We start from the raw sequence: 19,987 nt of genomic DNA on the forward strand, positions 1-19,987 counted from the left end.
CCCTTTGGATTTCACCATCCTGCATATTAGCAATGAAGACATCCCGAATGATCGACTCCTCGTGACTTCCCAGATCACAGTTTAGAGACAACTCTCGAAGACACCCGTAGAACTTTTCCACAGGTTCTCCTTTCATTTGTTTTTGAGTGAGAAATGTGTTTCGATCAAATGTAATATTTTTTTGCTTAGTGAACACCCTATCAAGGCAATCCCAAAGAACTTTTGTTGTCACTCTATCGATCTGGATGCCCGGTTCTTGCGAACCAAATATTCGTCTCCCTTCCATTCCCAAGCTGAGGTATGTTAGAGAGACTGCTTTGCTATCACAGTACTTCCAAGATTTTTCTCCACACAGTATGCCAACAAGTTCTATTTTTTGACATCTGTTGAGCCACGAATTTTTGAGCTGTTCGTTTCTGGTACGTCGATCTCGTTCACTTTGAGCTGTGCTATTTTCGACATCATCCTCGTAAATAGGTTCTGGGGGTAGAGTGACCTTGTCCGGAGGGTCGTCAAGGAGAGTGTCAATTGAAATTCCTTCTTTAGCCATGATAGCCAATTTTAGCATGATCTGCCATCTATCCCATCGCAATGGAGGTTCAAGTGTTGGTTTATCCCAAAAGGGCTCGATTCCCAAAAGTGCACGTTCTTTAGTTGCTGACTGCGCCATGTGATATTCCTGACTGCAGAAATACAATTCGTGCCACAAATCCACTTGAAGTTAGGTGAATGGATTCGAGGTGCGAATCCAACTTTTACTGAATTATTGGATTACCACTTTTAGACTTAGCTACAATCGTGTTGCGATTGCAGACAAAATTAGTGAGAGTGGAATTCCTCCTCAAATCCAATAGGATTTTGACTAGGGCAAAACAGACTAGATTGAATGCAACTGAGTTCAGAAACAAGATTCAAGGGAATGAATAACTAATCAAAAGTGGGAGATGTGAACAATCTGAAATATTGACTTTATAGTCTGAGGTAAATTACTTGTAGGTGACCTATGACTTATAGCCTGACAAGGGCAAACATAAAATGATTTAGTACAAATTACTAAACATGAACTTAATATGGTTCAACCGTACCACACAGTTGAAACTTTTTCATAAATGCTGTCTTAAAATTTTTTTGACCATTTTTTTTGCAAAATGTTTCAATGTTTCGTATTTATGAATTCTGTTTTTTCCTATTTTTTTGTTCTTTTCAGGAGGATAGATCTTTGTATCGGATGACTAGTTATCTTTTCTATGTCTTGAATGCTGAACAATGAAATGTATTTGTTTTTCTTGAATTTTTTAAAAGGATTTTTAATTTTCAAAAATCAAGATTGTCTTTTTATTACGGTTTTCCTTACATTGTGCGCATATTCTTAACATTCTAGTTAGTATCATTCTATCTTTGTCCTGGCACCTACATTTATTTCCGGTATATTGATTTTTTTAGTTGTTTAAATAGAATGATTTCAGCTTTTTCTTAGATTTTCGTCATTTCTTTGGTTTGCAATTGATTTCATTCAACATTAGGCAGTACTGAGAGTTCGATTGCAAGTTTTTTTTCCAAAATTTCTACCTATGACTACTTACTGCAACTTTTTTCCGGCCTTGGTATTAATTTAAACGATTTTTTGCCTTTGAATATTCTTCTGCTGCCTATGTCTTTTCTATGATCAATTTAATTTTTGAATTAGTATGAAATCATGTTGTCTAGCTTGTGTACAACAAGGAACAGGTGTATGTTGTTCTTTGTCTTAATTGCAGTGATTAGAAGTGTAATTATAGGTGTTTTATGATTCTTAAATTTGAGCTTTCTGTTTTGAAAAGATTTAACTTAGTTTCTAAGATTATTATCTGCCGTTTGCTTTCGCGATCTTTTTCAGATTAGAATCATGAATTAATTGAGGGCAATTGATAAACTTGTCAGCTTTTTCAGACTATCACTTTTTTGACCGCCTGAATTATTTCGTTTTTTTAACGTTACCAAACGTTTTCAATCATATAAAATTTTGCTGCATTTTGTTTCTTGGTGACAGTGGTTTAAATTTTTAGCAGACCTGGAGAGGTAGTGAATTAATGGTTTAATACAAAAGGTAGCGCCTTCCCTTGCAATTACGGTGTTGTTAGTGAAGTTTTGACGCTTCGAGTCGCTTCCGGAGTTCTTCCGGCTATGTTTTTTTTACATTACTCGGTACTCACAATACCAACTCTCTATCCTTCAAAACAGTATTTTCTGTTCTAACTAGAAAATTTTTTTCACAAACTGGCTTTTAATATAAGAGAAAACATTTATGAGGTAGAGGTGCTAAGTGCTTATTCACAAATTTTCAATATACCTTTTCCTTTTAACTTGATGGCTTTCATCAACTTTTTTTCCCGATTTATTTGATTGTGAACGACAGTTTTTAAATTTGTGTTGCTTATAATTCTTTTATTAACGCTTTTGTATTAACGAGGAGCAGTGATCTCAATTTTTGTGTTCAAATAATTTATTTTTTGGGGTGGAGAAAGAGCCACTTTTTGAACATTAACTGGAAAAAACATGTCATTTCGATTTCTTCGCAAAAATTAAAGAAAAAGAATCTTATTTAAATTTAGTTTCGACATCCCAGACAAGCACAACATCAACTTCGACACTCACAGCAAATACTTCAAATACTTCGCTCAGTACCACAACAAGCTTTCGGACGTTCCCAATTTTCAGGGACCCAGAACCCCATGATTACATTGGAATTCTGCGATTCAAGATATTTTCTGAACTTCCAATGGTATGTGGAAAATTTTGAGTTATGCTCTTCTAATATACATTTATTTAATTATTTTACGTCTAGCGTTAACTTGCACGGCAAACTGTGAAATATATTGACGAAAATTCCAAAAAACAAAAAAATATTTGACAAGAAAGCAGAGATCTAATCTCATTCGGCCCACCAGTTTAGTGGGCTTATCACTTTTGCACACCCCCCCCCCACCCAGCCGCATGAGCTAATTTTTACAAAGTAACATGCTATATAACAACACGGATCTTTTTCCGTTTGCTCCCCCCCATCTTAGTGGATGCATATTATTTGCAACCCCCAGACGCACGTGCCATATTTTTTACATAATGATTTACTTTGTAACGACACGTGCCCTGTATCTGGGCGGTGCGAAACGTACTGGGGCAAAGGGAAAAGATCTAACAAAACGGGAGAGATCTATACTGGACGCATGAAAACACGGTTGAGGTGGGGGGGGCAGAATAGTTCCCAGATCAGAAAATTAAAAACTGTTTGACATGAGATTTCATGACAGAAATGCATTGAAAACAGCCAATCCCTGACGTGTTTACCATTACAGAAAAGCCTGAAATGCTGTTTAAAATTACTGGCGAGGAATCATACTCAATGTTTTAGTGACTCACCTTGATGGCGTTCATATTCAACGACTGTTATTTACATAATACTTGAAAAATTATTATAAGATTATTAGTGTTGATTGTTCTCTAGATAACAAAAAATATCAGGAAATCCAAATGATAGCAGATAATTGTTCAAATAAATAATCTATTTACTTTCGCCCCTCTATTTACTTAAGGAAAAGTAAAGTAAAGTAAATAGATTATTTATTTGAACAAATATTAGCTATCATTTGGATTTTCTGATAATTCTTGTTATCTAGAGAAAAGTCAACACTAATAATTTTATGATAATTTTTCGTCAACTGGTCTTTTTGGAATTTTAATTTCATATGTTGAGCAGTTCCATGCTAATTATTGAAATTATTTACAACCATCTTTCATCTTGGGTCAGGAGTTAAAAGCTCTTCAATGTTTTTAAAAGCAGTTAACTGTTAATAAAATGAGATTGTTTTAGTTCGCAATTTTTTTGTCCGTTCTGTTGATCAACATCTATTGTCTGTGTGTTCTCTTCAAGAACAAAGAACTACGCTCCCTGGATTACTTTCTGGTCGGTTACCAAAGTGCGATTGATTTGATTTTCACAGGAATTGTTGGTATGCTGGACTACTTTCTCGAAATTTGGTATGCTGTTTTTAACTTCTGTCTCTATGGTGGTTTCCACGAATGGTACAACGATTACTATACACCGTATTAAAATTGAAGTTCCAATATTTTCTTGTTTTTTCTATAACCTAGAATCTTCGAGCTTCAGGAACAAACAGCTGTTCTTAAAACAAAACGAAATCGTGCAGAAATTTTGTTGGATAATCCTTGATAAGTTATTTTTGAGATTTCTCGGAGTTTTGAAACTTTTAACAAAATCTTAAAGTTGTTCGTAAGTCTCATAAACCATTTACACGGCTTCAAACGACATATTATTGGACAAAATTCAAATTTAGCAAGACTATTGCAAGTATCTTGCCAGATATCGCGCAAAAATCTCTATTTTTTTAATCAAGTCGAATTAGCATTACTAGGGTATCATCTACTTTTCAATTTGTTTCCTAATTGTTTAGACCCAGGTGTTGCTTTGATAAGCTCTGAAGAATATCGTAAAGTTTTTAGATTTCCCGACTTTCCGCCATCTATGCCATTTTTGGCAGTTAATATTCTTTTCTCCTGGACTGCTGAAATTCAAAGATCATTTATGAGCGTTCAAATAGGATCGGAAGATAGAAAAAGTTGATTTAAAAAGAGTTCTGACAAAAAAATGGTTGCCGAATGTTTTCAAAAATGGTAGCGTTCAAAAATTATTTTTCATCGCATTCTGCTGATAGCGCTGAAAATTTTTTTTCACCGCATTCTGCTGGTAGCGATAAAAAATTTTCTTTCACCGTTTAAGCGGTGAAAAAAATTTTCACCGCTTAAATATTTTTTGCCACCGCATTCATCGCATTGAGCGCAAATCTTACATTTTTACTCAAATTCACCGCAAATCTTACATCTTTTGGCGATTTTTAGCGGTGACAATTCGACCCGATAAATCGATTTAAAAAGTGAACCAAAGTCATTACTAAATGAAGCAGAATCGGATTCAATTCGCATCCTGTCACCCACTTCTTTTGATAGTTTGGAGTTTTCTGTTTAGGTCTCTGATAATCGTCTATAATCCAGACAGATAAACTAGTTAGGCAACAAAAACTATCAGCTCGAGTATCCATGTAAAGTTAATTAATCTCATGAAAATTATTTCGTAAAGACGTGGATGAACGAATGACAAATTTATCCTGGAATTTGGTGGCGTTGAGATTGTGCAAATTAAACACTGTAATCGCGGGATAGGGTGATGTGAAAATAAGTTCCCTTTAGTGTGACATATGGCATAGAATTTAGTTACGAAAAACTGTGCATAAAATTCTACGCTACCCCAAACAAACTGGACCTAAATTCGCTTACTGTAAATGATTTCTATTTAAACATAAAACTCCGATCTTAATAGATAGGTCGTGAATATAAATGAAAAATTTGAGTTTATATACACGAGAATTGGGACCGTGGTCATGTATTGAATGGGGAGGGGGGAAGAGGTAGCGATCATGGATAGACCTTCGTTGAACGATCAGCTAAAGATCAACCAACCAGACCACGAAAAATATTTGGTTCTAAATCTCATTTTTTGGCATTCTGTGCTGCGCCCAATCGGATCTACCCGCATCCTCCACTAGTCCGGCTTGTATAATGTGAGACTTGGTTGTCATTTTTAATGTACTTGAAACGATTTTACACCATTCACCAGCTATCATCGAAACAATCAGCACTGTCCATTGTTCTTGTTTAAAAGTTTTTTAGCAACTTCAATTTCGACCAAAAGAGATAACATTGACGAGTATCCGATATGGCAACAATTTTGCAACTCCAGTTTTATACTCAGGATAATTTGCTTCTCAATTACACTCTTTGTCACTGAAAAATTGTCTAGAAATTACAAATTTCAAAGCCATTACAAATAGAAACTTGTTTAGAAATTACAAAGGCATTACAATAGCATATTAGCAAATATTGTTTAGATGTCAAAAATGTCTAAGTTGTTTAAGTGTCCTATATGCTCACCCGGCCCGAGGGTCACTGTCATTCAACGCAAAACATATGCAAGAATAGCCGTGAATGAGGAAAATTTTGTAAGATAAGCGGTGAACGCGGTGAAATTACATAAATCTGGCGGTGAATGCGGCGAATAAAAATTATGCCCTGGTAAGACTGATAATACATAATTTGGCCGCTGAATTTAGCGGTGAAATTACAAAAATTCACAGCTATCTTAGTGGTGAAATTAAATAAATTCACCGCTTAACTTAGTTGTGAAATTACATAATTTCACCGCTTAGAGAAAAAAATGTCAAATTTATGCGAGATAAGCAGTTGATGGTGGTGAAATTAAATATTTTAGCGGTGAATTGTGGTGAAATTTTGTTTTTTCACTGCTTACTTTAGCGATGAAATTACACAATTTCACTGCTTTCACCGCTTTCACCGCTAATCATTGCAAAATTGTGTAAAATATTTGCGGTGAAAAGAACAACATTCACCACTTATCTTACATATTTTTCCGCTTTTCCTCGAGCCGGGCAACAACATTTATTTTCAACGAATAGTTTGCCAAGATTGCAAAACTTGTTGCATGATGAGAACTTGTCCAAATTCATATCGTACATGTTTTAAGATTCTGTCTTCTGATAAAACTTTAATGAGCCCATTATACTTAGGAGATCGTTTTGTGAGGTTAATGGTTCCTTGCCTATTTATTTAACACTAATGCTTCTGGTGCCGGTATTTGCAAAAAACTTTTCCAAAAAATTATCACGCAGTAGAGGTTTGAATATAAGACAAAGCGCATCATCGTTTTATGTTTTTCAAATTTGAACCTCCTGGCTCGGTCGGAGGTCTCGATAAACTCTGTCGCCAAAGCATTAGTTGCATAAACTATTCTAAACCTCTTTCCCTCAAAAGTTGAAAATTTACAACTCTAAATTGATAAAACTTGATTTTTAGATTTGGATGAAAACTTTGTTGCATGTTTTTATTTTCAGGAGGAATTTAGCATAATATGTTTTCTCAACTAATGCAGCAGGAAAAATGTTGATCAAGACCTCAAAATTCAGTAAAAAGGAAAACTGAAACAATTATGAATGACTGCCAACTTATGATTTGAATCTATGCTTTAGAGAGTGAAAAAAGTTATCAGGAATTCTTTAGTTCCTTCAAACTTTCTTTTTGAGACGAATTTTAGTGTGTTCCACCATCGTAAAATACAATCAATACCCTGGTGTTGGCGGCAGAGCAAATCACCGCTAGATCATCCTAAAGTCATTCTATTTTTTAGGATGAACAGCACCCTGTTCATGTCACAACTTACACTGGCCAGTCTTGATTTTTGAGTAAAATTTACTTCATGAAAAACAATATGTTCAGCTTAACTCCCTCCAACATGGTTTGCTTCATATGCGATTCGAACTTTCGCAAGCGTAATTTCAACATTTAATTTAAGTAGCAAGTCGTGATCACTAAACTAAATGGGTTTTGTGGTAATTGCCTACAAACTAACTTATTTTTAATTAGTGTGTCTACTAGTCTAATATATACCAGTTTTAAGCTACAAGAGTTTGCCATTTTTCTACTCAGACTTAATTTTGGAGTGCGAGTATTTTTCAGATTATACAGGACAAACTTAGTCTGGGCTAACTATATGATGTTAACATAGTGATAATGAAGAAAAACTGCCCATAAAGAAACTCAAAATATTCCGGAAATGCATTGTTTTAGAACTGAATTAAGTTTTTTTACTCTTGAAATACGCTAGTTCAGCGCTGAAAAGATCTGAGACCCAAGTCTGAGTAGTCCAGGCGTCAGACTGTGATAGAATAGAAAATTTTAAAAGATATATTTTTCTGAAAAAATCTGTCTCGACACTAGCAATCCTAATCCCAATTGCATTAATACTTTTTCTAATCCCAGTTGATACGAAGCAAGAAGACAATTAGATAAAGCAAAAACTGCACGTACGAGCGGTGCCATAATACATCAACATCAAAAATTTGGTCAAGTGCCTTTAGATCATATAGTTGCAAAATGACACACACACCTATGCACACAAACAAACACATACACACACAGATGCACACAAACACAAACACACGAACACGCTAATATACGCATACACATATGGACCCACGCACTCACAGCGAAAAACACAAAATGCGACACACAAACACACACACACAAACAAATACCTTCACACACAGAGAGACACACACACACATACGCATAAACACGCGCACATACACACACACCCATACACTCAAACATACAGAAGCAAACACTCGCACAAACACATATCGACCCACTCACAGCTACAGATATATATTGAAACAAATAAATTAGAGTGGACAAAAGTTTAAAGGACAAAAATTGAGGAACACGTCATCTTTTCCGCAGTGTGAATGACTACAAAGATTATGGAGGCATTGACCACTGGAGAAGAGTGCCAGACTTCAGACAGACTCTGATGACTTCACGAGTTTTGACTGAAATTGTGCCGTATTGGTGCCAAGGCACATGATTTCAAACTTTTTTCTGGCCTATTACAAATTTTTCAATCACAAAACTCAGTAAAATTTTTATTGAGCAATAAAACAAGTTAAGGGTGACCTCTCAAATGAAATCTACCCACTATAGGGAGAATTAGGCAACTACTGCCCTAAATTGGAAATCAACTCAAAAATTAAGATATTGATTTATTTAAATGTGCCAATAACACAAATCTAAAATTCGTGATATTCACTCAATTCTCATTATTGCCGAATAAATTAGGGTTTCCTAGTTGAACTTTTCAAAATTTCAACAAACTTCTAGCTAATTTTCAGCGTTTTGCTGCATTTTTTATTGTACTTTTTATTTCGAATTTTTCGAAAATTCAACGATCTCTCCACACTATTCAGTGAAATTTTAGGCATCAAGAGGGCTCGAACTATTATGTGTAACAAACAAAACATCAGCAAGTTTCAGTTGATTTTTTTAGAAATAAAACTCTTTCTCATTTCCCCACCCGACATTGAAGGGATATCTTGCAAGTTTTTTTAATTTTATTTGAAATATCTAATTGCAAAATAATCCAAATGAACAATTGAAACGTTTTTGAGGAGCTGGTCAAATGCGTTTCTTATGTTCAAGGAATCCTTAAGAATTTAGTCGTAGTTGACTGAACTTTTGTTGTATTTTAATAAAATACAGATATCGGATGGAATTGTTTTTCAAATTATCTCTCAGAGATCACTGAAGTGTATTTTGGGAACTTTTGCGCTAAATGAGTAATAATGCGTATATTATAGCCACAGGCCAATATCAGCCGAGCTTGACTGGAACTAACTTGCAAGAATCTTGAATGATAACCATCTGCCTCGCAAGATCTTGCAGGATAACTATCATCTTTCAAGATCTTGTAACATAACCATTTTTTGCATGAATATTTCAAGATAATATCTGATACCACCGACTAAGGTTGTTTAATACCAAGCTTTCTATGGAATTTAAATCATGGTTTGGAGTATTCGGTGATCTTTTTAATTTCAAAATAGGCCAGTAATATTTTTGATACCAGCCACTTCAACTGTCGCGTTAGCTTTGGAAAGATATGTCCTAATCTGTCTTGGAAAAAAAGCTGATTTATGGCTGACTAGACGGAATCGCCTCATCTTCTATTCTATCACTGTTATCAGCAGTTTTCTGCCGTCAGTTTTAATTCTAACGCACCACATCTACAAGCAAATCTATCTGGTTCAAACTGTTCTTAAATTATTTGCAATACTCAATTCTCTTTAGGCTCAAATAATTGTTTAAATTAAACTCAATGATCTGAAGAATTTAGGAAGTAATTCTCCAATAGAATTTTTTTTTGATAAATGAACTTTACCATTGCCAATGTAATTTTTAACTAAAAGTACTGAAGTCTACAAACTAATGAAAAAAATTGGATGGGAAAAAGTAGAGCATCGTTCTCAATTGTCTCTGATTACTGTACTTCATTTAAAGAAAATTACGCTTTGTATTTATTCATCTTTTTATTGATATTAACAAAAAAACAGTCAGAAAAAATCCAGCTATTAATTTAAAGAAATCTTACAGAGAAACAAGTGATGAAAAATTAAGTGCACCTATCATAATGTTATAGCAACAGAAAGAAAGTTAAGAAAAGCTAAACGTTCAATTCCGCCGAACTTTGATTGAAAAGAAAACAAAATTTCAATTAAAACAAAGAAACGCCGAACAGCGAATCGAAACGCTTAAATACCAAGAAAAGTTTAAGAAAAAATCAACATTTGATAACAACCTAGTACTCACGCGCGGATTTTCTTGTTTAAAAAAGTGCAAGAAATTTATCGACAAAAAATACGCTCCAACATAAGTCCTATTCCAGTGATTTAGAACTTGGAGCTCCGCAATTTTTCTCTGCACAACATACAGCTTTGCAGCTATATCGAACCATTAACAAGTTGTCAGCAAAGACTCTTAAATTAAACTGCATTTTCTTGGCAATTCAGCCTCCTGATTGAGAAAAAGCATATATTACGATCTGGGTTTGTTTTGAACCAATCGATACACCCCACAAAAATTTATGACAAAATAATATACGCTCATAGACAATTAAGAACAGACAAATGTTTTTCAATTCTAGATAGGCACTAACAAAAACTCCCAGTGCTTCAGACCTCAACTAAATAACTTTCAGTGCAGCATTCAACAATCTCATGCATACGTGCTATTAATTTCTGGGTAGCAAAGTTAAAAAAAAAACAATTTGTAATTTGAGTTTTTGCCCCAATTGATGCACAGTTTGTAACCAAATACCATTTCTTACCAAAAATGTTTCTTACAATTTTTTTCAAGAGCTAAGAGTTTCAAATTGTTTACCAGCTTATACAACAATAATTGATAAAATTGTTCAATTAAGAGTAGTAAACCAAAATCGTATACTAAAAATCATTCTTTTATAACATCTTCGCCAGTACTACTGCATCTATGTACTTCTTTCTGTAAGTTTTGCGGTTAAATTGGTCAAAGGATTTCTTTCTTTCAAAGCATTCACCTCAAAGTTTACTTAAGTTCAATGAGATAGGAGTTCGTGCTAAGTTAGCTAACTTAGCGGTAAAAGCTTATACAATTTGCGGTTTTAAGTGGCTTTTTTTTTAGCGCTCCCAACGCTTTCATGGCTTTTCTGTTATACGTTTTGTTCCATTTTCTGTGGTGAAATCAATGGTAATTGTTAAATTTAGCCATGAATTTTTTGCAAAAGTTGCGAATTGTACCGGCAATTTTTTTCACGTCAATCACTGCATTCAAGGCTGGAAACTGCAATTCTTACATCTTTTCGACACATTTACTGCATTTCTTACATTTTTGCGCTTTTTAAAATTGGCACATCAACCTGGGAAGCAACTTGACATGTTAATAAAAAAGAACAGAGAGTCCCTGTCAAAACACCGCAAAATTTACAGTTTAAGTGTAATTGAACTTGTCACTGTTCTCCGAGATAGCTCTCACCACCGTTTACCCGCCTTACCCAAATTTTACAGACGATAGGCATATCTGTTAGCATTAAGCCGTTGAGGCATACCCAAATCGTCATGGGCAAATCTGACCGACCTGTGTACATATTTTTTGTTTTTCCTATGTTAACACATTGAAATTGTAACAATATTTCAAAATATAGATAATTTAGCAAAAACGACCGAAATTGAAGTGAACTGCGCAACCCGTGTTCGCAAAGTGTCGGTTTTTTAAGGCGGAATTGAGATCCAATGTTTGTATCCTAATTTTCATGCGCCTTGTAAAACTTTCCTGCTCAATTTAGGTATCTTATCTCATTTCTGCACTGAGCGTAATTGTATTCCTGACTGAATGTATCTCTGATCCACAATAAACGTATCAATAATCCGCAACTGTGCCTAATTAAATGCGCGCAATTGAGCATGCAAAAATGATTTAATTCTTTAAAAACTGAAAGTAATTAATTTCATGTGTGGGTCTCGTCATTAATACTAACATTTAGTTAAAATTTTCCATCCATAAAATGAAGGTTGTTTCTGTAGCAATTTTGTAACTCCTTTTGTTCGTCCAAAATCATTAGGTATGAATAAGGAATTGTTCGGCGAAAAATCACATATGAACTGATTACTATTTTTTCTTGCAAATTTCGATTAATGAGTGGTTTCCAACCGAATTCTTTGACAGATGAACACTAAGATAAAATAGAGCAACTTTTTGGTAAAAAATAGTATATGAAATGATTTCTGCTTTTTCGTCTTATTTTAACTAATGAGTGATTTCCAATTGAATTCAGCAAAAGATAATTTTCAATTGAGTTGATTGAATATTTTTTTCCTGGGTACCCTTACAATCGTCTATTTAAGGCGTACACTTACTGCTCTTTATAGATTTCTTAATGAAAAACAGCTTTATTCATCCTAACCGATTATTGACACCTTTGCACTCCTCGGAATACCTTAAAGTAAGAATTTTTACCATGTCTAAGGTGATGATTCTTTGGCAGAATGTTTGGAAAATTTACGAATTTGAGTTTTTTTCGAACTGGTGTCTGTTGACTTTATAATGAAAAATTCTTCTGAGAAGAATTTTTGGACCAGAAAAGAGTTCGCAGCTCTTCAAAAACATTGAATTCAAAAAGATTAAATTTTGTTTTTGGTGATATGAATGATAGGCATATTGTAAGGAATAACTATTTCTGTACAACTAACTGTCGAATTTTTTGAGAAAAAAATGCAAGAATGGGTACAAAGTAAATAATAAGCTATGTTTTTTTTTAATTTTTACACGAGTTTTTATGCTTTTTTTTACTCCTGAGTTTTCTTGGTTTTATCTCTCTCTCTCTCTCTCTCTCTCTCTCTCTCTCTCTCTCTATCTATCTCTCTCTCGCTCTCTCTCTCTCTCTTACTGGTTGGTTTGACGGGTAGTCACAAAATAATCAGCTCAATTCTGTATGGTATGTATGTTCTTTAATCAAACTTCAAACCACTTGAACTTGCTTTAATAAAGCTTCGAACCACTCTACCTGCTCATTTTAAAAATTTTGAAACCACTTTTATATGCTCGACTAAAAAAGCTTTAAGCAGATTTATACGCTGAAAAGCCTGCATTATATTAGGCACAATTGCTGATTATAGATAGATTCAGTGCGAAATCTGTTACCTAAATTGAGCGATAAAGTAATACAGAATTTGTCACCTAATTTGCAACATAAAGCATCTGAATTCCGCAAAAATTGGTGCAACCAATTTTGCAAAAAAAACCCACCAGACCTGACTCCTAATTTTGCGGATTTTATGTATGTAATTTCAGAGCGATTTCTTCTTAGGAGAAAATTTGGGGTGTACTTATGCGGCGTAATGAGATGATCAGCTCTCAGGATACTAGAGGTTTTAAGAGGAAATTTTCACAGAAGTCAAACAAAGATCTTTCCAATAATCCCTTTACAGTTGACTTGTGTGAATAATAAGGTTCGGGCTACTAAATTAAACTCTGATTATTATAAAACCTGTGAAGGGTTCAGAGTTAGGGTTACGATTTTAGACTTAAAATTCGAGAATAAGTGTATATCTGTTTTATTTCGCTTACAGGGTACACGAGAATGGCGGATAGACTGCTGGGACTGTTTTCGACAGGAATCTCTCCCTATTGAGAATTTTGGGCGGATTCCTTTTGTTCACTTTCCTGCTGTGTTAACATCGACTCTCGCCTACTACCGATGCATCGCTCATCTCAAGAACTCCAAGCAAATAACTCGCAAAAGTCAGTTATTTTATTTCTTAATATACAGCAAACATTGTCAAAGTTCACTTTAACTTGAATGGATCGAAATGAGAAGGGAGTAATACTGACAAAAATTTACTTAAGTTCGCCTTCTTTTATTATTATCATTCATTGTATTCAATACGCAAGGTATATATGCAATGCTCTAATTCTTTTATGTTTCTTTTGCTCTTTTTATTGCTGACTTCACAAACCGGGAAGTGATTAGAAAGATTTTTTCAGTTACGGAAAAATTGCAAACTCGGTCAAGCGTTGATTTTTTTACGTGTTCCTTTCAGATCTACTTACGCGTGCTTTCTGCATTCTGTTGATTTCGTGGTTTGTTATGGTGACTCCACATGCAGTATTCCAAGACTACTTCCTGAAAGGCAGATTGTTTTCTATCGGGACATTCATGCATGCACATTACGAGACGATGTACGTCGAACGGCAAATCAAAAATAGTACAGTGAGTTGTAAAAAAGATGAATGTTTTCTGTTTGTGCCTCACCCCCTTTGATGGTGTTTTTGAGCTTCGTCATGCGATTTCATTTTATTCATCAACGATCTTTCTTGGTCTCAGCTCGTTTCTTGGTCATCTAAGCAAATTTTAATACTGGAATTATTTAATCATGTTTTGGCAAACACATATGACGCGTGTAGTATATATATATATATATATATATATATATATATATATATTATATATTATATATATATATATATATATATATATATATATATATATATATGAAAATATACGACGCGTGCGAATATATATACAGACAAATTTATATTGCTCAAAGTGACATAAAAATGTGGAAACAGAACTTCTTATTAAATGAACAATATTTTTTTTTCTGCAATTTTATTTGTCATTAAATCAGATAATTAAACACAAACATATTTATGACAAGATTGGAAAGTATCCATTCAACAAAAAATAAAGATTGCTTAGGTTACATTAAAATTCAACACTTAAGGAGAATTCCGTCTTGAGGATTAGGATCTAAGATCAATGTTAACAACATGTTCGAAGGACCTATGGAAACTTGTTTTAAGGGTACTTTTAAGCTAAATTTGAATTTGCTTACTTTATTGCTTACTTTACTCCAGAACTACCAATTAATTTCTGAGTCAACTTTTTTATTCAATCTATTCAATGGAGGATATATATATATATATATATATATATATATATATATATATATATTATATATTATATATATATATATATATATATATATATATATATATATATATATACGACGCGTGCGAATATATATACAGACAAATTTATATTGCTCAAAGTGACATAAAAATGTGGAAACAGAACTTCTTATTAAATGAACAATATTTTTTTCTGCAATTTTATTTGTCATTAAATCAGATAATTAAACACAAACATATTTATGACAAGATTGGAAAGTATCCACTCAACAAAAAATAAAGATTGCTTAGGTTACATTAAAACTCAACACTTAGGGAGAATTCCGTCTTGAGGATTAGGATCTAAGATCAATGTTAACAACATGTTCGAAGGACCTATGGAAACTTGTTTTAAGGGTACTTTTAAGCTAAATTTGAATTTGCTTACTTTATTGCTTACTTTACTCCAGAACTACCAATTAATTTCTGAGTCAACTTTTTTATTCAATCTATTCAATGGAGGATATATATATATATATATATATATATATATATATAGCTGACCTGTTGACTGATGTGTTCTTTTTTTAGAATAATGACGAGAAGTGTACAAAGAATTTTTTGGTAATGAGTATGTTTGGTGAGAAATAAGAGCAATTTCAGCAATATGTGAAATTTAAGATCAATATTAGGAGTTAAGATTGATATTTACAGACATAAAATGAGTGGTTAATACAGCTTCATCTGCCCTAATATTACGCAAACCAGTGAGTTGGAAAGTCAAATTTTGCGTCAGAGCTAGAGAATTTTTGCCAAAAGCTATGTTAGAAACTAGTTCGACTTACAAGCATTGAAAAATCCAGCAAAAAATCCCAAATAATTATTCAAATACGTTTAATTATTTTTACAGCGCGCATTCTAGCGGCTGCCAGCGCAATTTTTATGAAATTGACGTTTTATGGAAATATATAGCGAATAGATTTGTAGGAGTACGCTAACTGCTTGCATGCTTTTTTCAGCTCCTTTTCACTTATCTTTCTGACTTTAAGACATATTTTTTGAATATTTTCTACATAAACTTACACTTTTCTGCACAGTTTCAACAGTTTACTTTTTAATGTACATTTTTGAGTTTCTTTGCACAATAATCAAAATTAAAGAAATCTTTTTACATAGTTTGCGCACAATTCTAGCTTTTAAATGCCAAGATTTAGCGAAAATTATACTGATTGTAATTTTAGCCACGTTATCTGTAGCTTGCAAACCAGTATCAGTTGTTATAAAAATTACTGAAAACGGCTCTGCTCAGAAAAAATGTTTAAAAAATCATATTTTTAACGAGCTTGAAAAGCGAGGGATTTCACAATAAAGTCAAGTTTAATTCTAAGGTTACCAAAAAAATCAGCATGCTAAATTGAAATAAGTCTTATCTACAAAAATTTTTGGATGTGAAAAAAAATCACTCAGCTGAAAGTTGACTGTCAAAGTCATGTTTTGCTCAAGAGTAACCCAACCAAAATCAGCAAATAGTTTTGAAAAAACACGCTGTTTCTCTATTGGTCTGAATTGGATTTTTTCTGAACCAATTCAAAAAAGCTACAAAATATGAGACAAAAAATTGGTTCTTTTTAAACAAATTGGGACTTTTTGTCTACATTTCTAATCCTACTCCGCACAAGATAAAAGATAAATGGATTTAAAAAAAGACAAAAAAAGAGCTTTTGGTGAAATTATCTTCTAATTGAGTTTTCCAACATAATAAAGAATTTTCAACTGCCTTCTTATCATCCCAGTCATAATTCACATCAAAGAAAACCAAATCAGAAATATTAGTTAACATTAGAAAATTTTTTTTTTATTTTAAAGAGTGAGCGTTAAAAAGACCGTAGCTTTGATAAAGAAATGTTAGTAGAGACCCCATTCAAGTATGTGTTGTGAATAACCACTGTAAAACTTATTCACACACACACAAACACAAACACACACACACACACATACACACACACACACACACTCAAACACAAACACAAACACACACACACACACACACACTCACATACACACTTACACAAAAACACACACACACAGAAACAGAAACACACACACTCACACATCCACAAACACACACACACAAGCACAAACACACACACACACACGTGCACACAAACAAACAAACTCACACACACACACACACAACACACACAATCACACACACTCACACAAGCACACACAAACAAACACAAACACAAACACACACACAAACACAAACACACACACAAACACAATCACACACAAACATACACACACAAGCCCAAACAAGCACACACACTCACACAAGCACACACACACAAACACACACACACGTGCACACAAACACACACACACACACACACACACACACACACACAATCACACACACACACACACACAAACACACACACACACAAACACACACACACACTCACACACAAACATACACACACTCACACAGACACACACACTCGCACAAGCACAAACACACACACACACAAACACACACACGCGCGTGCACACAAACACACACACAACAGACACACAATCACACACACACACACACACACACACACACAAACACACACACACACACACACACACACACACACACACACACAGACTCACACCCTGGCATAGTTGAGGTCTTTGCAATCGATGAAGTGTCTTTGCAATCAAAATTTCTATCAATGAAGTGTCTGCAGCATTGTTGTTTCAGAACCCTCGGGCCCGCGAATACTTTGTGACTGATGTCCTGAGACTATATAGGAGAAATGCAATCCTCTGGCGAATTGAAGCCCCACTGAGGTGTCTGAAATTAAGTTTTGGCTTTGTCAACTCAGTTTTGCTGATTGTGATGATCAAACCGTTTCAAGATCCAATAATCGCAACCTTTCAACAATTCAAAAGATCTATGTTGCGGAAGGAAGCACCAAAATAATAGCAATCAGAATTTTATTTTCACCTGAGGTTTCGAATTGCCCAATCTCTCCCATATATACTCTCTCAACCTACCAAAAATATACAGAAAAAAAATATTAAACTACACGTACACGTACATAGTTAAAACAATAGCTCATTGTCTGGAAAAACGTTAATTTTTGTAAGAAAGTTCTCTAACAAAGATCTCGACTTTATTATAACACCAATAAAGGGCCATTTATTAATTTCCTATTCAAAGTTAGTGTCTGGTGTGTGAGTCTTTGTGTGTGAGTCTACACCAGACATGTACGGATTGTATTCCTATCTTGGGCTGAAAAGTTTCTTGCTTGTATCTTTTGTATTTCTGACAAAAAAAACAAAAAGTGAGAATTATAGGAATAGTTGTAATATTAGCACATTCAGGTCTGTTGCTATGCAGGAATCGCCACATTCAAGGGTATCGAAAGGGTTTCAAGAAATTGTTTTTTCATAACCTTTTAATTGCATTATTTCTTCTACCTCTCGGAAACCCATTATTAAAGCACCCCTTGTATGGCTTATATGGTAATAAATAGTCAAAAGCTGCTACAGTCAAAGCGCATGGCAAATATATTTTGAAACTTTGTAACCTGATATAAAGCGCATTTTGTTTTATTAATTCAAATAACTTTTTTTCGAATATTAATTGTGCCTATTCATATATTACAATGGTCCCTAATGAGAACTCGGGTTCATTTTTTTTTATTTCATGCAACAATATTATATGATTTCGTACTGCTACTCTTTGATTTTTTGGTACGCTCCTAGTATAAAACCAAAGAAATCATGTATAATGCCTATAAAAATACCAAGACATCATATATGCTCCTTGTATAATTACCAAAATTCAGACATCATTTTTCCTTCCATTTCGGTTTTTAATTATCTATCTACTAAACATCACTCCTGTGGTACAACGTCATAACTTTAAGATCCGCCGAAAAACTCTGAATTTCTTATGCCTAAATATTGTTGTCTAATTAAAAAGGGGCAGTCAAAACTTTTTTATATATAATGTGCAATTTGGTTTAGGGATGCATATAAAAAAATTAGAATTTTGGGCCTCAGTCAACGTTTTATATGTCATATATGCCTTTGTATGGCTTTCAAGAATTATTTTTTTACTTTTACCCTTATTCCACTCTCAATTTTTTATGTATTCACGTATGATTACCAGGAAATCATATATGTAAGAAATATATGTAAGACTACTAAGAAATCACACAAGGTATACGGCCTTGTATCATGACTAATTATCATATTTGACCTAGTATGAACCCGAAAGAATGAAGTATTATGGGTGACACAGGAATAAAATCCAATATTTTTTTGCCTTTTTAAAACCACACATTGAAAACTGAGCCAATTGATTGTAGAGCTTTAAATTCACGTGAGGTTTTGAACAAATTTTTGGGCGCAAACTTTTTTGGCGCTAGTTTGTGACAAAATGAGTGAAAATGCCAACCAGCGCTGGTTTTAAAAGGCCAACCCTCTGCTGTGCTTATCCTCCCAAAAATTTCTACAAAAATAGCCGGACATTAATTTGTTACACTGATTCAACATTGGAATTCACTTTGAAATTGTCTGTAAACGCTGCAGGTTCTTAATGACGTCACATACAGTCAAGTTATCTAAACATCTACTGGTTTATTTGCAGTTTTTTTTCAAGTGTGAGGTAATCATCATTCATCTATCGTGGGAAATATCGATCGCATTCATTGCTTAGCTTTTTCAAAGCCGCGTGTTTAAAATATCTAGATTATTTGGCTTCACTTAGCAATGATTTCGCACGTAGGCATTTGTCTAGGGCTCTTTTCGGTTTGTGCCCCCCCCCCCCCCCCCAAGTTCGTTATGCAACCCCCTCCCCCGCATTATAAATCATTATGCGAAAATATAACACGGGCGTCGGGGTGAAGCAATTATCTGAAAATCTGTAAGAGGGTGCTAATTGAGGGAACATTTTTGTGATCTTTTCCGCTTGTGACCCCCCCCCCCCCCAGTATTTCATGCACCCCCAGTTATAGAGCACGTGCAATTACATTGTAAATCATATGTAAAAATGAGGGGGGGGGGGGTGCACATAATATGTGCCATAATATCTAAATTGCTTTCTATT

General features: G+C 34.1%; 1 protein-coding gene across 1 annotated transcript; it reads left to right on the plus strand.

Annotated features, from left to right (window-relative positions):
* Window positions 1-6,115: 6,115 nt before the first annotated feature.
* LOC142335298 (uncharacterized) lies at window positions 6,116-17,851 on the plus strand. Its single transcript, XM_075384109.1, has 5 exons — window positions 6,116-6,123; window positions 9,504-9,702; window positions 13,560-13,731; window positions 14,031-14,200; window positions 17,630-17,851. The coding sequence occupies exons 1-5, from the start codon at window positions 6,116-6,118 to the stop codon at window positions 17,849-17,851; spliced, it is 771 nt and encodes a 256-aa protein (XP_075240224.1).
* Window positions 17,852-19,987: the final 2,136 nt, after the last annotated feature.

This window comes from Convolutriloba macropyga, chromosome 1 (genome assembly GCF_964194025.1).
Source record: "Convolutriloba macropyga chromosome 1, txConMacr16.3, whole genome shotgun sequence".
Lineage (NCBI taxonomy): Eukaryota > Metazoa > Xenacoelomorpha > Acoela > Convolutidae > Convolutriloba > Convolutriloba macropyga.